The sequence below is a fragment of the Polyodon spathula genome, chromosome 23 (assembly GCF_017654505.1).
Source record: "Polyodon spathula isolate WHYD16114869_AA chromosome 23, ASM1765450v1, whole genome shotgun sequence".
In the NCBI taxonomy this organism is placed as follows: domain Eukaryota; kingdom Metazoa; phylum Chordata; class Actinopteri; order Acipenseriformes; family Polyodontidae; genus Polyodon; species Polyodon spathula.
Genome location: NC_054556.1, coordinates 3,082,416 through 3,098,942, shown reverse-complemented (window position 1 = coordinate 3,098,942; position 16,527 = coordinate 3,082,416). Strand labels below are relative to the sequence as shown.

Below are 16,527 nucleotides of genomic sequence, written 5' to 3'. Positions count from 1 at the left end.
ACTCTGGCTAATCAAGCTTGTATTAAAACCTAGAAACCGGTGAGATTGCAGTAGGAGTCTTATTTCCATCCCTGCACAAGAACTGAAAATGAACTTCACATTACAAAGATAGGATATATGCAATGCACGTTTACCATGGTCTGGGATGTGTAGAATACAGTAAAGAAACTTTACTTTTAGAAACAGTACTTAACCATTCTTTAAAAAACAAACCTCTCTTCACTAATGTATCCAATAAACAATGGATTGAAATACAGCCGACATCATTAGATCATTTAAATAAGATCCCCTGTGTAACAAGTTTCTGAAAACCAAAAAGCACTCTTAATAGACTCATTAGAAGTGTTCTGTGCAATTGCAATTTGCAATCGAACGAGATGACTTTATACATATTTATTTTTACAATTATAACACAATGTGCTTTAAGAGAGTGCCACAATTCATCTTCATTGTTTTAAAGATATAATTGACATGTATAAACTGATAGATTAGCACATTAAACACTATCCCTGTTGCTTCCATACAGGTCATGTTTGATATTTTAAAACAAAAGCAGAAGGAAATAATCAATATAAAATAATGTTTTTAATTATTTTACATTAGAGATTGTCATCTGGATTTAAAACACTTCCATATCATAAACAGGTTGAAAAGTATACACTGTACAAAACTAATAGCCAACAGGTCTCTATTAAAGTGCATCGCAATTTAACTTACAAAATAGCCTACATTTAAACTTGCATAAGCTATAGAGAAAACTAATTTTATGAAAGAAGAAAATGAGAAGGAATGCATGCATGTAATAACATTGATGTAGCACTAGATGGCAGCAGCTGTAAAGCAATAACATTATTTGTGGTCTAAAAAAAAAAAAAAATTATAATAATCTCTGAGACTGCTAATATTTACATCATCACCACCACCTATGATTTGTTAAAATTGCATTTTAAGATTATGCCTTTATGCAAAATATATATTGTAACCTAACTGAGGGTTGCTACCACTTTTACAATTCTGTCTTTCCTTTAATGTGTTGGTTTTGTTGTGTTTACCCTATAATATAGGCCACTATTCACATAGCTTATTTAAAGAATGCTTTTTATGATTGAAGTTGGAGATTCATAAGACTATTCCAGACTGTTGTGTAGATCTGTGCCATTTATTTGTATTTTGTAGACATAGTTAGTGCGCAAAACTGGTGTAACGTCCATAAAGTTGTTTAGGTCACATATAACATTATAATTTTCTATTGTCTCTCCTCAGGAATTGTAACATTATATATATATATATATATATATATATATATATATATATATATATATATATTATATATATATATTATTACTTATAATATATAGATATAATGAAATATGAAATGATTATCTGGAACTCTAAATATTTTCAATACAAACTATCTCTCCTTAAGTAAATACTGAAATGACAGACTGTGTATGTGTGCAACTGTATTAACTGTCAATGCGTTTTGTGTACACACAGCACAGACAGCCATGCTTGTGCCCTGCGATACAGAATACCCTGCCTTTGTGTCGGAACGGACTATAAAGGAGACCACAGGGAGTTTACACTGCGGGGACTGCACAAAGTACGTAAATATTTACTTTACGCACAATTATGCCTGCTTGCAAAGTTCAAACCGATAGAAAGTGTCTGTTGCAAAGTCACTCCTCTGATGGTGAGCAGCACCGGACCACAGTGTTCTGCAGCTGAGTGAACAGAGGGGAAGCTGTGTAGCGCTCAGCCTTGTTCAGTTCCCCACACAGGCCCCTGCACTGTGCCTTTTACACTGAAGGAAGACCTCAATGCTTTTGTGAAATATAAGGTATTTCATTCAACAAAGAGAAAATCGTAGAGCTTGTCGTTTTCCCAAGCAAAAGTAAGATAGTATTAATAAGACACAGATTTGCAATAGCTTAAGTCTGACTACAATACTGTCCAAGTGTTAGGGCCGGAGATGTGATTTTCTTTCTTCAATCAGGTTATTCAATGGGAAAAAGTCCATTGGGATACTGCATGTCTTTCATTCTGAACCTTTTCTTTTTTCTTTCTACTTTGGCATGATTAGCCCTTTCATAAAATTAAAACACGTTTGTCTTCATTTCTTATCGTTTCATCAAACTCTTTTTCACATCTATGTATACAGTTTTGTTGTAATGGATTCTCATTCTACCCAATTTAAAACTTGTATCTTCTGTATCGCATTTATCATTTATTTATTGTTTATTTATTAATTTTTTTTATTATTTAAGCAGCCTTTTTTCCCTCTTAGACATTTAGGAAAATTGATTCATAACATCTTTAAAAAAATATAATACAGTTCACTTTATACTTTTTTCATCAAAGAAAACGTAACATCGGTATTTAGATGTAATTATATTTTTCAATACATTTACATAGTTTTTACTGTTCATGGGGAAATAGAAAATTGGATTATACAGGTGAACAAAAGTTAATAAAAAATTAAACAAAATAAATGAGACTCTTTTTGACTCATTATCATCTTGTGGTTTAATGATATTTCAGACCACAGTCTAAACAATGTTGTGCTGCTTTTTTAGTAACTGGGTAAGAATGTAAAGTTACTCAGAGCGTGCCGATGGTGTGGTCACAGCATTACTTTGTCTGGATGATCTCTTCAGCCCCAGATCTTATTAAAGCCCAAGTGTTTCGCTTGCAGCAATATTGTCCTAAATCAATCGTTCACACTGGAAACAAAAGGAGTTGAGAGACACAGCTGTTTGGCTCTGCCAGTGCAAATGCAAAGAAATTATCTGGAAGAGATGCTGTTCCATTATCCTTTAAGGAAATCCAGGCTGTATTCAGTGAAACTGATCTCAAGTATTTTGTTTGTCTATACACCAAGATCAAACGAGTAACAAATGTTATTGCTAAAGGTGTCTCACAAGTTCCACACACATGCCCAGCAGAGACAAGTAGAATCGTAATATAGTGATATATTTTTTAGAACATTTGAATTCTACCAGTACCATTTTAGCGCTTGTTTTCAATTTATTGAAATAAGTCTTGCTTAATGATTTAAAGCAATTGCAATGTGTTAAATACACATATAAAAGAACAGTTAATTTGGTTCATTTTAGATTCAATGTGAGCACAATGAATACTGTAAAAGAAGAAAAGTTTGCAACCAAGAAATGTTTGCTAATTTCGTGTTTATTAAAAATCCGCAAAATTAATGTGCTGTGAAATATATTATATATACATGTGTCGGACATTAAAAGAAAAAGATGTACAAACTTTTATTGCAGCAAAAATTTACCTTGAAGGCCATTAGAGAAATTAAGTTGCCGCAAAAAAATCCTGTTTTACAGTAGTAAAATGAATCAAGTGCATCTATTTTAGAGAGAGAGTGAGAGAGAGAAGAGAGAGAGAACAGTTTGGATTAATAACCATAAGACAAAAACACAGTGTTCCACAGAGACAGAGTCTGAATCATACTGTCTGTATAATACATACCTTGATTACAGTACAAAGCAAAGTAAATGAGGGCTGGGGATTCTGCTGTAGACAAGAAGACGGATTGTGCAGGTGCTGGGAGTCGTGGAAATAGTTGGAGGATTTAATGGAACTAATACAAATGCGAACAATGGAGATACAACACAGTACAGGAACAGATTTGAACAATCAGTAATTGGCAATGTATCTGCTCTAAGATTGCCAAGAATCGGCTTCCAAATGTATTTAGGAATACCCCAAGGCGTCAATCAAGGCTGTCTTAATCTTCTGTTGCTATAAACTCAGATAAGTATAATCAGCCCTATCGGGAAGTCTGTCACATTGGAAAGAATCCGCCCAAAACAAGCACTCTTAAAAGTGAGGTGCTCATTACGAGTGTCCTCAAGGTCCTCTGGAAAAAAAGGAAAGTGTCTGTTAGATTTAATCCCATAACCCACGTTGATTACATCCTTGTAGTATAAATTGAAAACATTGAAAATCCTTAACGTGCACCAGCAAGGCTAATAAGAGGCTACCATGTTAATTACACCGGGGAGCCCAGAGATAAATCGGATCTCTCCTTTTATTTTTTTTTTTTTTTTTTTTGATGACTTGTTTTAAACACCGTGGAAGGCATCAAGTTGGCCTTTAAACAGTCATTATTCAAAGATAAAGTTCATCCTGGGTTACTGCGGCTCACTAAAAGGTTTGATTAACCAGTATTTTTGTTTCACTGGTTTATAAAAGGCATAGTAATGAGTGGGTAAAGGGGTATAGTCATCATATAGACACGCTGGCCCTGCATCGTCATTGGCCTTTTGACTCTGGATTGCTTGCAATGTCTGCTCACTTACCCACAGGTCAAAGAAGTAGAAATGTTAAGCAGCGTCCACGCTGTGTAGTAGTAGTCTAGGATTGCAGCAGTTTTATTTTAAAAAAGCAGGAGAAGCAGCCATGCTGCATGGGGAAAAGATTAGGAAACGGATTGGTATCACAGCTTACACGACTGTGGCCATGGTAAAATTGCAAAACAGGAGGGACCACATTGGAAAAGTATCGTTACATTTCAACTGGGGATAGTTTCCACACAAATATTGTAGAGTTCAAACAGTTAACCTTATAATAGCCTGATCTATATTTATAGTTGTTGTTATCATTAAAGTAAAATAAGGCATTATTTATATATGTGTGTGTGTGTGTGTGTGTGTGTGTGTGTGTGTGTGTGTGTGTGTGTGTGTGTGTGTGTGTGTGTGTGTGTGTGTGTGTGTCTAATTTTTTGTTGTTTTTGTGTTAAGTTGTCAGCTTTTAAGTCAAATTAATGGCTGGCTGGTCATACGCAATTACATAATGTTTTATTTTACTCTAATGAAAATAATAACTTTTTCCGCTTATGACGAAATCGGGTCTATTTCAATGATATAAACAGTTGTGACCTTAATTTTCACACTTTGATTTCACATAAATCCTGGGGGAGAAAAGTTAAAGAGCGGCGGTATTTAGAACAGGCAGTAATTAAGTCTGATTAGAATCTGTATGCTGTATTTGCTCCTATAGCTGAACGATTTCACATATTAAGACTTGCCCTGCCCTGACTGCTCATGATGCCAGGTTTGTGTCCTATAGTGGTTCCTGTTCCAGTGGAGTGATAGGATGCAGAGCGAAGTTGGAATCATGGATTCCCAGCAAGAATGGGTTTCAATTGACTTCAGCTAATTTGGACCATGTGGACTAACTCTCTAATACGGCATTATAAACAGAGGATTCATTATCGGCAACCTGACAAGTTGATGATTACTGAGTAGATATCTAGAGGAGATCAGGAAGTAAAGTTTAAATACATCACTCAGGCCATAGCAAGTTAATCCGAAGGTTTTGAAGCTATAACCCACCACTACATACAAATTGCTTCCCGCCATCTTCGTTAAACCAAACCCAAAGTCATAAATTTGGTGTAAAGATGCACAGAGACGTTTGTGTCTTTGTACAGATCGCATGCATTTTCTGTGCTTAATTTATGCACTTGCATTATGGGAAGTTTTACTTAGGAAAACATGAGTAGCGTGTTTCTTGCTAAAAGCATGTATTCTTTAATTTATAATGCTGTTGCAGAGAATGTCAGAACTATATATATAAAACATTTTTCTTTATTGCCTGATTGAAGAATGGATAAACACTATCTCCATTTGCACATGTTCCCTATACTGTTGGTTGCTTTACTTCAAAAGACATTTATAGTCAAATTTTTTATATCCAAAATTGATTACAATTTATGAATAGTGGAACCTTGTAACTTAATATGTACAGTACCATGCTCTTAGCCAAGTTTCAACATGTTTAACTTGAAAACAACAGAAAATAACTCTGTTGCAGTATTTTATTATTTTAAAAAAATGAATTATTTGCAAATGCTTTATTTTTATGTTTGTAAAGTTACAAGTGTTAAGATACTTTAAGGACAGCTTCTGATATGATTTTTTTTTTTAATTTAAATTTTTAGAAATTTTAAAAGCGTTTGTTTTAACTCTATGGAGTTCCAGAAGTTGTCCTGCCAAAACTTAAAAAAAAAAAAAACGCATTATAAAATAGATTAATTGATTGGAAACTTAACACAGTACATTATAAAACAGAAACACATATTAGAAACTTAACCTGGCACAATTATACACACAGCGACTGAAGAGGATACAGTGTAGGATATTCTAAACACGCACTAGTTTTCTGAGACATACGATTTTAGAAATACAGTGAATGTAATTCGTAAAACAAGTGTTAACGTAAACTGAGAGAACAAGAATAATCTCCAGATCCAATGAAGTGGTAACCCGTATCCGTGCCAGTGCTGACTCTACATACTGAAGGCTCCAGCACAGGAAGCCTGGATCTGGCCATGTAAGGAAAAATAATTTCAAAGTCGTCTGAACTTAAAAAAAAAAAAAAAAAAAAAAAAAAAAAACGAGCAAGACATAGAACCACCAAAAAAATAATATTTATACCACTAATGCAAAATACAACTAATGTTGTGTAAGACATAAGATAAAATGTTTAAATTCCACTCCTGGACTGTAGAATTACATAGATTGCATATTGGTCTCAGGACCTTTGGAAGTTTGTGAATACATTTTCGTTAGATCTAACTGATCTTGTTACATGTGTTAAACAGAGGTTCAGATTAAATAAACCGTGTTTGCATTAGGAGAATTGATTGGGATGGGGAAATGCCCTGGTCTTGAATTAAAGCTACTCTGAATTGAGTAACCAGACTTTGGAGTTAAAAGGAATGCACTTTGGTTTTTTAATAAATCTCTGAAATGGATTAATACTGCATGGCTGGCTAAATAAAATCATAGATTTATTAACCTTTATCTGAAACGATATTGTTTATATACATTAGAGGATACAGGTCTAGAATAAACATCATCTTCAAGTTTCTGTCTGGAAGTGTAACCCTTACAGTTTTCAACATTGCCAGAAAGTGTTTATTTTATTTATTTATTTATTATTTATTTTAAAATGTATAGTACATATTGTTTTGTATATGCACTGCATATTCTTGTCTTCAATGTCAACTTCCACTTGCAGTCAGAAGCCATAAATGATATAACCAGAAAATGTAAAGAACCCAAATATATCCATAAACACTAACCCACTAAGTTTCAGTGATGACAACAAACTCACATCAGCCTCTTTCTAAGAATCTAAATCCAAATATTCCTAAAATTCAATTCGAATCTAAATTTCGTAAAATATGTTGTACCCCTTATGGCTTTAATTTTAATACTACTAATCTTTATAAACCCCAATATATATATATATATATATATATATATATATATATATATATATATATATATATATATATATATATATATATATATAGCGCCTTTCATAGTGGACCACTCACAAAGCGCTTTACAGAGGTAGGCTGTGAACTGTGCATTATATGCAGAGTCACTTACAATAGGACGTTGATTTTACTCACTTTATCTCATCCACAGGATGGAGCACAAGGAGGTTAAGTGACTTGCTCAGGGTCACACAGTGAGTCAGTCTGTGGCAGAGGTGGGATTTTAACCAGTAACCTTCTGGTTATAAGCCCTGGACTTTGCAGTATGCAATTGTATTTATCGGATCCCAAAGATTAAACGTGGCATCTCAGGACTTTCCTGGTGAAATAACATGCATAAATATCACCTGGATGATTTATTACATGTAATCTAGGCATTCATCAGATATTAAAACATTGTAAAAAGTATACAGACTGGGTGATCGCAGTACGTGACTGCTTTAGCAAGGTCTGTGTAGCTTTTAACTTTAAGTATACAGCCGTGCTTCTTGATTATTGTTATCTAAACTGCTTGGCAAATCTGGAATCCATTAATTTAAATAGAAACTGCCAGTTGCGAAGAGTTTGTTTCATATCAGTTTGCCTTGACCTACATACACAGATCTCAACTGCAAGCTGCAATTATAGCCACTCAGGAATTTCAAAAACTGATAAGATTTTAAACTTTTATGAGAAGTAAAATGCTTTTCAAGTGTGTAATTGTTAACATATTAATTAAATGTTTTTTTTTTCTAAGCACACATGATATTCGCAATACCTTTTTTAACATTTATGGAGAGTTTGGGGTTCAATCTCCTGTTTAAAATCCTTACAGAAATACAGCACATGCTGTAGTATCCCATACTGTTTAGAAATAGCATTGCCTTTTGATGAGATACTGTCCCTGCATTGCGAAGGATATAATCAGCAATAACCCTATTAGATGTTGCACATTGTGAATTACTGGTTTCAGCAGCAATGTTACTTTTAGAATGCATTTCATATTTTTAATTTTTTTCATAAAGCACAGCATTAACGCCTCATAGTTATTATAATTTATAGAAGTTTTTTTGCTTGGTTGTGTGACATAACCAGAACTCTGGACTTTCACCTCCATTCACATACCTTTTCTATATTATTCCTATCCCTGGTATTGTATAGTCTGGTATGCTCTGTATAGGAAATGTAAGTGATAATTACAGTCAATGTATAGTTACATTTATGTTCTCACTTAATAGTGAATAGATATTCGAAGATTACAATAATGTAAATCAATCATTCCAGAACAGTTCTAAATATGTCATAATGTGTGCTTGAGGTATTCAAGTATTAAAAGGGTATAGATAAACAAGATGGGTATTTGCTTTGGTGTTTACATACTGCAGTTTTTTGTCCTTGTCCCAAGATATCTGATTTCATGAAGGTCTGCTGAAAAGTAGGGTTTAGCTGCATAATTTGAGTGTTACTTGAGTGCTCCATTTGCCATACCGAGTCACCTCTTGAAATGTATCTAAATTGTTTAGAATAACCCAGTTAAGACTGGAATTTTAAATAAACATGGCTTAGTAATACAGACCTATGTACAGTATCTCCAATAAATAACTCATTTTAAATGGGGGGGGGGGGGGGGGTAGTCATATTCACATTGTTTGTTTTTCAGTTTTAACAGTTAAAGTTTGTTATTTCTGTACAAAATCTATATAAAAAAAAAAAAAATGTAAAAACAGAAAAGCAATCCAGTACCAATACATGTTTTGAAGCTGTTGAAATGATAAGCTGTGTTTGAAGAGAACACAAGAAAGCTGTTTACTGTTAATGGTGGTAAAAAATAAATAACTAAATAAACATATCTATCAATACATTATTAAGAAAACACTCAGTTTCTAGAGCGTGTAAGGCTTTTGTTATTAATCTAAAATGTGCATTTGGCTGTTATTCATGTACATTTATTAGTACTCGGTTGGAAATCTCTCAGAAGCCGACTTGGGTAACTCACAGCCAAAATTAGCATTTAAAAAAAAAAAAAAAAAAAAAAAAAAGATGAAAGTTGATGTTTTAATTGTTTAAAACACAAAAACAGCAGTAGACTGAGACCTCAAGTCTATAAGCAATATCAGGCCTATGCTACACTGTATTGTAGAGTACATACACTGGGCTCCTTGGTCACAGGAAATGCTATACGTTATTACTAAGGCATGCTTAGCAGAGTTTATCTCCCTCCCCTCAACCGACCTCTTTAATGTGTTCTGCTTTATATTGTTGGATTGTTGCAGTGGCTTTTAATCCTTAGATATGAGTGCATTTTAAGGAAAGAAGATTAGAATTTCACAAAACCTTTCAGTCTGCTATGATAAAAGCCTACCGTCGAGACGATAGCTCTTGCATGCAGTAACAACCGTGATAGAAAAAGACCACTGGAGAGACAGAATGCTTTTTGGCCCCACTTAAAGCCTCTGAATCAGGTGCCAGCACATGAAAGTGCAATGAAAATGCGGTTACATTTCTTCATTTACAGTTTTGGGAGTTTTGTTCAAGCATACTGTAACCCATTATTTTGAAACTGAACATCTAACTAAGTCTAAGGAAGGAAAATATTAAGAATCATCATCATTATCCCAGATCTCAGCGGCTAAATGCTGGTCTTTAATCCTTAGTAACCCATGAAATCCCATTGCCAGAAGCTAAAAGCACAAGAAACACAAATGGAGAAATGTATTGTTTTTTTTTTTTTTTTTTTCTCCATTATGGTTTTAGACCTTATTACTTAAATATGTTTCTTTATGTAAGGGTACATATGGTTTTTATATTGTGCCGTTATGAGAAATGCTTCTGTGTTTAATACCCAGATATTGTTTTGCTCTCTCTGGTAATTCCCAATGTAGCATTATTGTGGGATTACTGCTATTATTGTCATGTCAATGAAGATGTGGAATGTTTTTATTTATTTATTTATTTATTGATGTAATCCAGTGGTGGCCAATACACCAAACACTGCGATCCATTTTGGTGGATCTCAACAGGCTCCACAGTCCACCAGTAAGCTGTGACCAGCAATTATTCTATTAGCGAGATTTAATATAATAGTGTCCAATACGTAGGACAGCAATAATAAAACAAAACACCCATAACAACAAAAACCTAACAAATGCACAATCAAAGCCTTTTTGATATGAATCATAGGTAGATATAAAACAGAAACTTACCGGTATTTTTCATCCCAGTCTTGAAGCCTGCTGTAGGCAGGGCTCTACGGTAACTTTTTTTTGGCACATGTGCACCTAAGTTAAAAAAAAAATTAGGCGCGCACTGAAAAATGTAGGGGCACACAAAAAACACATATATACAATTTTGCTCAAATTTATTGTTGAAAATCTACAAATCTTTTTTTCCTTCCTTTTTTATATAACACTTATGCAGTTCACTACTTTTGCATCAACAAAATTTTAATGGACAACTTTTTTTTCCCCCAACTTAAATGATTTTTAACTACCTGGTGGTATCTTCCTCAGAATGTTCTACTTGCCTGTTTATGGTAGCGGGATAGTCTGGCTGACGTTTCTGGACGTATGCCTCTCTGCACACTGTGTGCCGTTTTGAAGCACTGTACTAATAATATGTTTCACGTTTGAACTTCTGTCTCCCTGTTAAAAATGCAGTCTTGTTCCCATCAGTTCCATCAGTTCCCCTGCATCCTGACAAAATGTGCAAAAAAATGTTATCAAACTTAAGCCAGGGAAAATCTTTTAGCCACTGTTGTTTGTACTTGTATGCTCTTTTGTTACTTAGTGTGAACATGTGTAATTCACATAGCCCGTCTCGAAGTTCCCTGTTCGTTTTTATCTTCCGACATATCTGAATTTTGTTCATCGCGCTTTTCTTTCATTTTAAAGTTCTCCAATCATATGAAAATAATTTGTTATTTCCTCATCTTGGTTCGACATTGGGCAGTGGACACCAATAAACTACACTCCCAGAGTACATTACGGTTGAGCGATGAGAGTTTAGATCACACTGCGAGTTGTTTTTGTTTTAGCTGAATAAAAAAAAAAAAATCATGTTTATTTCTTACTTAACCTTTAGGAATGTGTAGTCGCACACATGCACCTAAATTAAAATGTACGTTGGCACAAGCATTTGTTTAGTCTCATAACATATGCAGAAACTGTCAGGATATTTTCATCTGTGCTACTGAACTACACATATGGCTCCCCCCCCCCCCAAAAAAAAAACTGTTGTGTGCTTATGTTTGTGGTTGTTCTGATTTGTCCCGAGATCCACCAAAGATCATTTGCGATCCACTTGTGGATTGCGGTCCACGTATTAGCCACCACTGATGTAATCTCTTGTACAGTTGAAATCTCAATTGTGGTGAATGTTTTATTGCATGAATACAAATGATTATTTGTTTGTTTTCTTCTTTGACAGATCATTTGTGATCCAGCAGATCCCCAGCAGCAATCTGTTTATGGTGGTGGTTGATCAGGAGTGTGACTGCACATCAGCCACGCCCATCACAATGGAACCCATAGAAATCATGTATATCCTTTTTCTGTTACTGCAGCTGTTAAAAACTCAAACAGAACATCTACGTCTCAACGCGAGCTTATGGTGTTTATTAAACCGCTAACTGGACACCGATTTTATTTGAATAATACAGTATTAATAATGTTATCCAAATACTGCATCCTGCCAAATGCTAATAACAAACCGAGAGGTTTTCATTAAGATTTTATTAATTCAGCATGATCAGCTCTTGGGCATGTTGTCTTTGTTTTTCTCTCTTGTTTTTTGATGTGGGGAAATTATAAAAAATATATTTTGAACCCTGGATACAGTTAATGTGTAAAAAGCATGTTATTTATTGTAGTTTATAAATTCAATATGGGTAGGGCTCTTGGGCATGCATATTTAGTTTTATTTACTTTGGGTTTTTTGTATGTGGGGAAAACATATAAATATGATGTTTTGTTTATTTATTTATTTATTTTTTGTTGACTCTGGGAAATGTTTTTCAGTATTTCACACTTGCTACCATGAAGACTAGAGCCATTACATAACTTTCTCTCTTTTTTTTTTTTTAAACATGGAAAGTAGTGCATCTCTGTGCATGTAGGTAACATAATTGCTGCACAATAGGTTCCTTAACTCCGGTGAACATAACGAATCTCTCAAGTGTGAGCGTTTGAAAGTACAAAAGGATAGAAGACGCCCAGATTCGTGTCATCCATTTCACCCTCAGGTAAGGGCTCCTCCACTGCAGTAACATGCTGATAAGCGTGCAGCAGCATTCAGTGCACTTACCTGAGCAAAGTCATCTTAGATCGATTTCATTCCTAGCATTGTTCCTGAACCATTAAAATCTGTTGCCTTGCTGCATTGTTCCTTTTCTTTCTGTCAGCTTTCTTAATGATTTTTTTTTTTAACCAATAAAGTTCTTTTTTTTTTTTTTTTTTGATATGGGAGTTGTGGGCTTACTGTATTTTGATACTGTTTTTAGCCCTACGCACCACAGTTGCCTTGTGCGAGGTAGTGGCAGTTCTTATCTGTTTTGATCCATCTCTTTTCTCTTTGGTCCCAGGAAAACTCAAGAGAATGTGGAGGAGCTCTCGGGCTTCACCCCCGACTTCCTGTTGTCCTTCTGCTGTCTCTGCTCCTCACTCTGTTTACAAGGTGACAAGGACTGGACTGTTTCATAAATGGCATGCTATATTACATGGAGAAAATCAAGAACCGGGATTCTGATGTGGCATAGATGAATTTCACTTTAGTTGAAAACATCAGCATTTCATGGACATTCATGAATTTAAACTGTGGCTGGAGTAATGCTATGTTTGTGAAGAAGGGTTTCCGACAACCAAAAAAAAAAAAACGTATCTTTATAATTTGCAAGTGGTAACCATAAACTGTGACACGGGGACATGAGTTTGCAGACATGAGTGGTAATTATGTTGAGCTTTGCCTTATCTGAAACAATCTGATCCTGTTTGTGTACTTTGTAAATAAAGTATCTTTAAAATAACAAGGTATTTGGTAACTATTTTTTTTCCAGTATAATTAAAAAACAAACAAAAAAACATGCCAGTTTGTAATTGTGTTTTTTTTTCCATCTATACTAGGGACCTGCAGTTTGTCATGTAACAGTAAAACCTGTACACATTGGAAAAATCAACAATTTATTTTTAAAAGAAAAAGGGTAATGTCGGATTAATAATGTGCTTCCATCTGCTGAACATTAACGCTTTAGATAAAAGCTGGCAAAGTCCACCAAGATAAATATTACGAGACAGATCATTTTCAGTGGTTTAAGAAACGGTAGTTGCATACAACCATATTGTAACAACCTTTAAAAAACCGGAGATAGCTGCCACAATGCAAATGAATACAAAGTCTCTTTTGCCATGTTTCCTTTCCTGTGCATCATCATTGACTTTTCTCTTCCTCCTGCCCTAACATCTATCTCTGTTTTGTTCAGTACAGGAAAATATACTGGATAGCTATTTCACAGGGAAAATCCGCAACACATACGTGTTGAAAGATAATGGGGGATACGCTGGAGATACTGTATATACCAACGTATGCATGCCACCATGCATTCCTGATCTTCAGCATTCCTGAAGCCATCATCAGCTGTGCGCTTCACCTGCCTGATAGCCAAGGCCTTGTTACAGAATATGACCCATGTGGCCCTGACAACGCATTTCTCAATAAACCAGGTGGAATGTAGGAAGCCAGTTATAGTACGTGTGACCACGACCCCACAAAACCACCAACGGACCCTGTGAAAATGGTGTGTTGTTACTTTGTTTCTAGCATTAGTAATCTAGTTTTATATAAATCCTCAGCTTGTTGTTGTTAGTTAGCGGTCTTATACAGAATTATAATCTTTGGTAAAGGCTATCATTAGACGAGTATAACAACACAGAAAAGGAAAATAAGTTAAGGTAACACTTTTGATTATAATAACGTGCTAAAAACTGTGTAACTAGCAATGGTTCATGGTTTTTACATGATAACTACTGATGCTGTTTATCTGCATGGAAATTGTCTGTGCCATGGAGTTAATACATAATTATATCATGTAACAACATGTGGTTCACAAGGCTATGTCCATCTAATTACACAGTAGTATTGTGTAGAACCAAGAAACATCGGTAATTACACAGTTACTACGAAACTAAATGAAATATCACAAGGTATATCCAATCCTTGAATACAATGTACCTGAGAACCAGCCATTTTACCTAATGTTAATTATTTGTTTTAGGACTGGAGCCATCTACAAAGATGTTAGCATTCAGCTAAAATAAACTAGGATTCCTAAACATTTACCATTTTATAAGCCTTTCCTTGTCATTATGAGACACAGAATTCATGCTGACGTTTCTGTAACTATAATTAATGATCAAGTGGATGTCGACAATCTACAAAGCACATTTATACTTGCAATCCGACGATAATTATCTTAAAATCTGATCCACATGGATTTTAAGGCTTTTGGGTCATATTCTGTGATGCATTTCTATTCTTACGGTCTGCAATTAATCATTTAATAATGGTTTTCGAGCTGTTTTGGGTCAGAAAAGTTTGATCCTCTTGCATTTTTTTTTTTTGAAAGTGAGCTATGGGAAGGCTGTACAATAATGGTGAGAGACCCAATTAACTGGCAATTCTTCTGTTTGGAATTTTTAAATGACATCCTAACACTCCCTGAAATCTGATACCCATCTCAGGAACAGATTCCTTTTTGTTCACATTTTAGATAGGAAGGCGTAGGAATAAACACAAGGCTCTCAAGTGTAAACAGCCATGAGTGTGCACTGTTCTTTTAATCAATCAATCATTACCAGCCTTTGAATTGTGTTTACAAAACACATCTGCGCCAAGCACTCTCTTGTGTGTTTTTAATCCTTTATTTTATAGCTTTCAAATTGTATTATGCTTTAGGATGGCTACAATATTTTTTTCACCTACTTTAAAACGTGGCAATGGCATGGACAAAAAAAAAAAAAAAAAAAAACCTATGCAAGTAATATAATGAATAACCTTTCTAAAACGCTTCCACAAGTTCTCTTGAATTAATATCTTTATCTCAATGACCAGCTCCCATCAGGAGATCCTTAATAGCCCACTTAGGATTATGGTTGAGATAGTTTGTATGGTTTGTATGGTCAGTTGTTTATTCGTTCCTAAGTGATTTATATACAGTATAGCAAGCCTCTAAAGTGTACACTACACCTCTTTGTGTCTGTTTCCATGTGTTGCGCTGCATTCTGACTCATGAGTGTGCTGTCTATACAATACAGTGCTTTTGTAGGGGTTCAGCGTTAATAGGGGTAAATGCATACAACTTGTATTAAATGTGGATTTGAGTTGCCACATTCATTCACAGGTCATTACAACTCTTCAGAGTTCTGGGTTTCTACCAAGATTTACTTGTCTGATCTGTATATAACCAATCACAGTTGTATCTTTAGTTTGGAAACACTGTGGAGCTAATAAATAATGTACGTTACCATGAAAATGCACAGGTTATACTGAAATGTAATCTTTCATACTTTGGCATTATGTAGATTTGTTTTGGTTTAAAGAAAAAAGTGCTTCATTTCTTCAGTTGCTGAAAGCAGTCTGCAGTTGATCTGTTGTTTTCAGTGTACTGCTAGTACTAAGTGCTTTTGTTACATTAAGCCAAGAATTTTAAGGGTTCACAAGATCTAAAAATAAATATGCATATATGAAAAAACTCGCTGGCATAGGAAATGAAACTAAGTGATAACTGCTAACAAGTTATTTAGTATTACATTTTGGAAATAAGTAATTTATCAATTTAAGCTGTGTGGCAGTTGAGCAAATCTCAAATAGTTGTTAGTGTAACTACCGAATATTCAGACTGGATAATAACAACGATTAGACCTTAATGTTTAAAACAAGAAAGTTTCTGCCATGTGGGATTTGTTACCATCCAAAACAATTTGAACTTTCATACCACTGCATCGGTTGTTTCAGTACGTAATGGACTCTCCCATTAATGACAGACAATCAAAGGGGCATTAAGCTAAAGGCAAGTGTAATATGTACTGTTGACAACAGGGTCAATGAACACAAAGTAGACAATTGTATGCAATTTTAAAATATTTCTGTTCAGATTTAATTTAGACACGATTTTAAAGCCATTCAACGAATCAAACCTGACAATTCCCTTTCCGCGTAACGGCTGCTTTTGAATGGCAATCATA

The 16,527-nt window shown here is 34.7% G+C and overlaps 1 protein-coding gene across 1 annotated transcript in view; it reads left to right on the top strand.

Moving 5' to 3' along the window:
* The window catches only part of LOC121298277 (voltage-dependent calcium channel subunit alpha-2/delta-3-like), a 145,103-nt gene extending 131,498 nt beyond the window's left edge, over positions 1-13,605 (top strand). The window contains exons 35-38 of the mRNA XM_041225311.1: positions 1,498-1,603; positions 11,720-11,832; positions 12,451-12,533; positions 12,873-13,605. Coding sequence (XP_041081245.1) covers positions 1,498-1,603; positions 11,720-11,832; positions 12,451-12,533; positions 12,873-12,968 — 398 coding nt within the window. The 3' untranslated portion in view covers positions 12,969-13,605. The remainder of the gene's footprint in view (positions 1-1,497; positions 1,604-11,719; positions 11,833-12,450; positions 12,534-12,872) is intronic.
* The last annotated feature ends 2,922 nt before the right edge of the window (positions 13,606-16,527 follow it).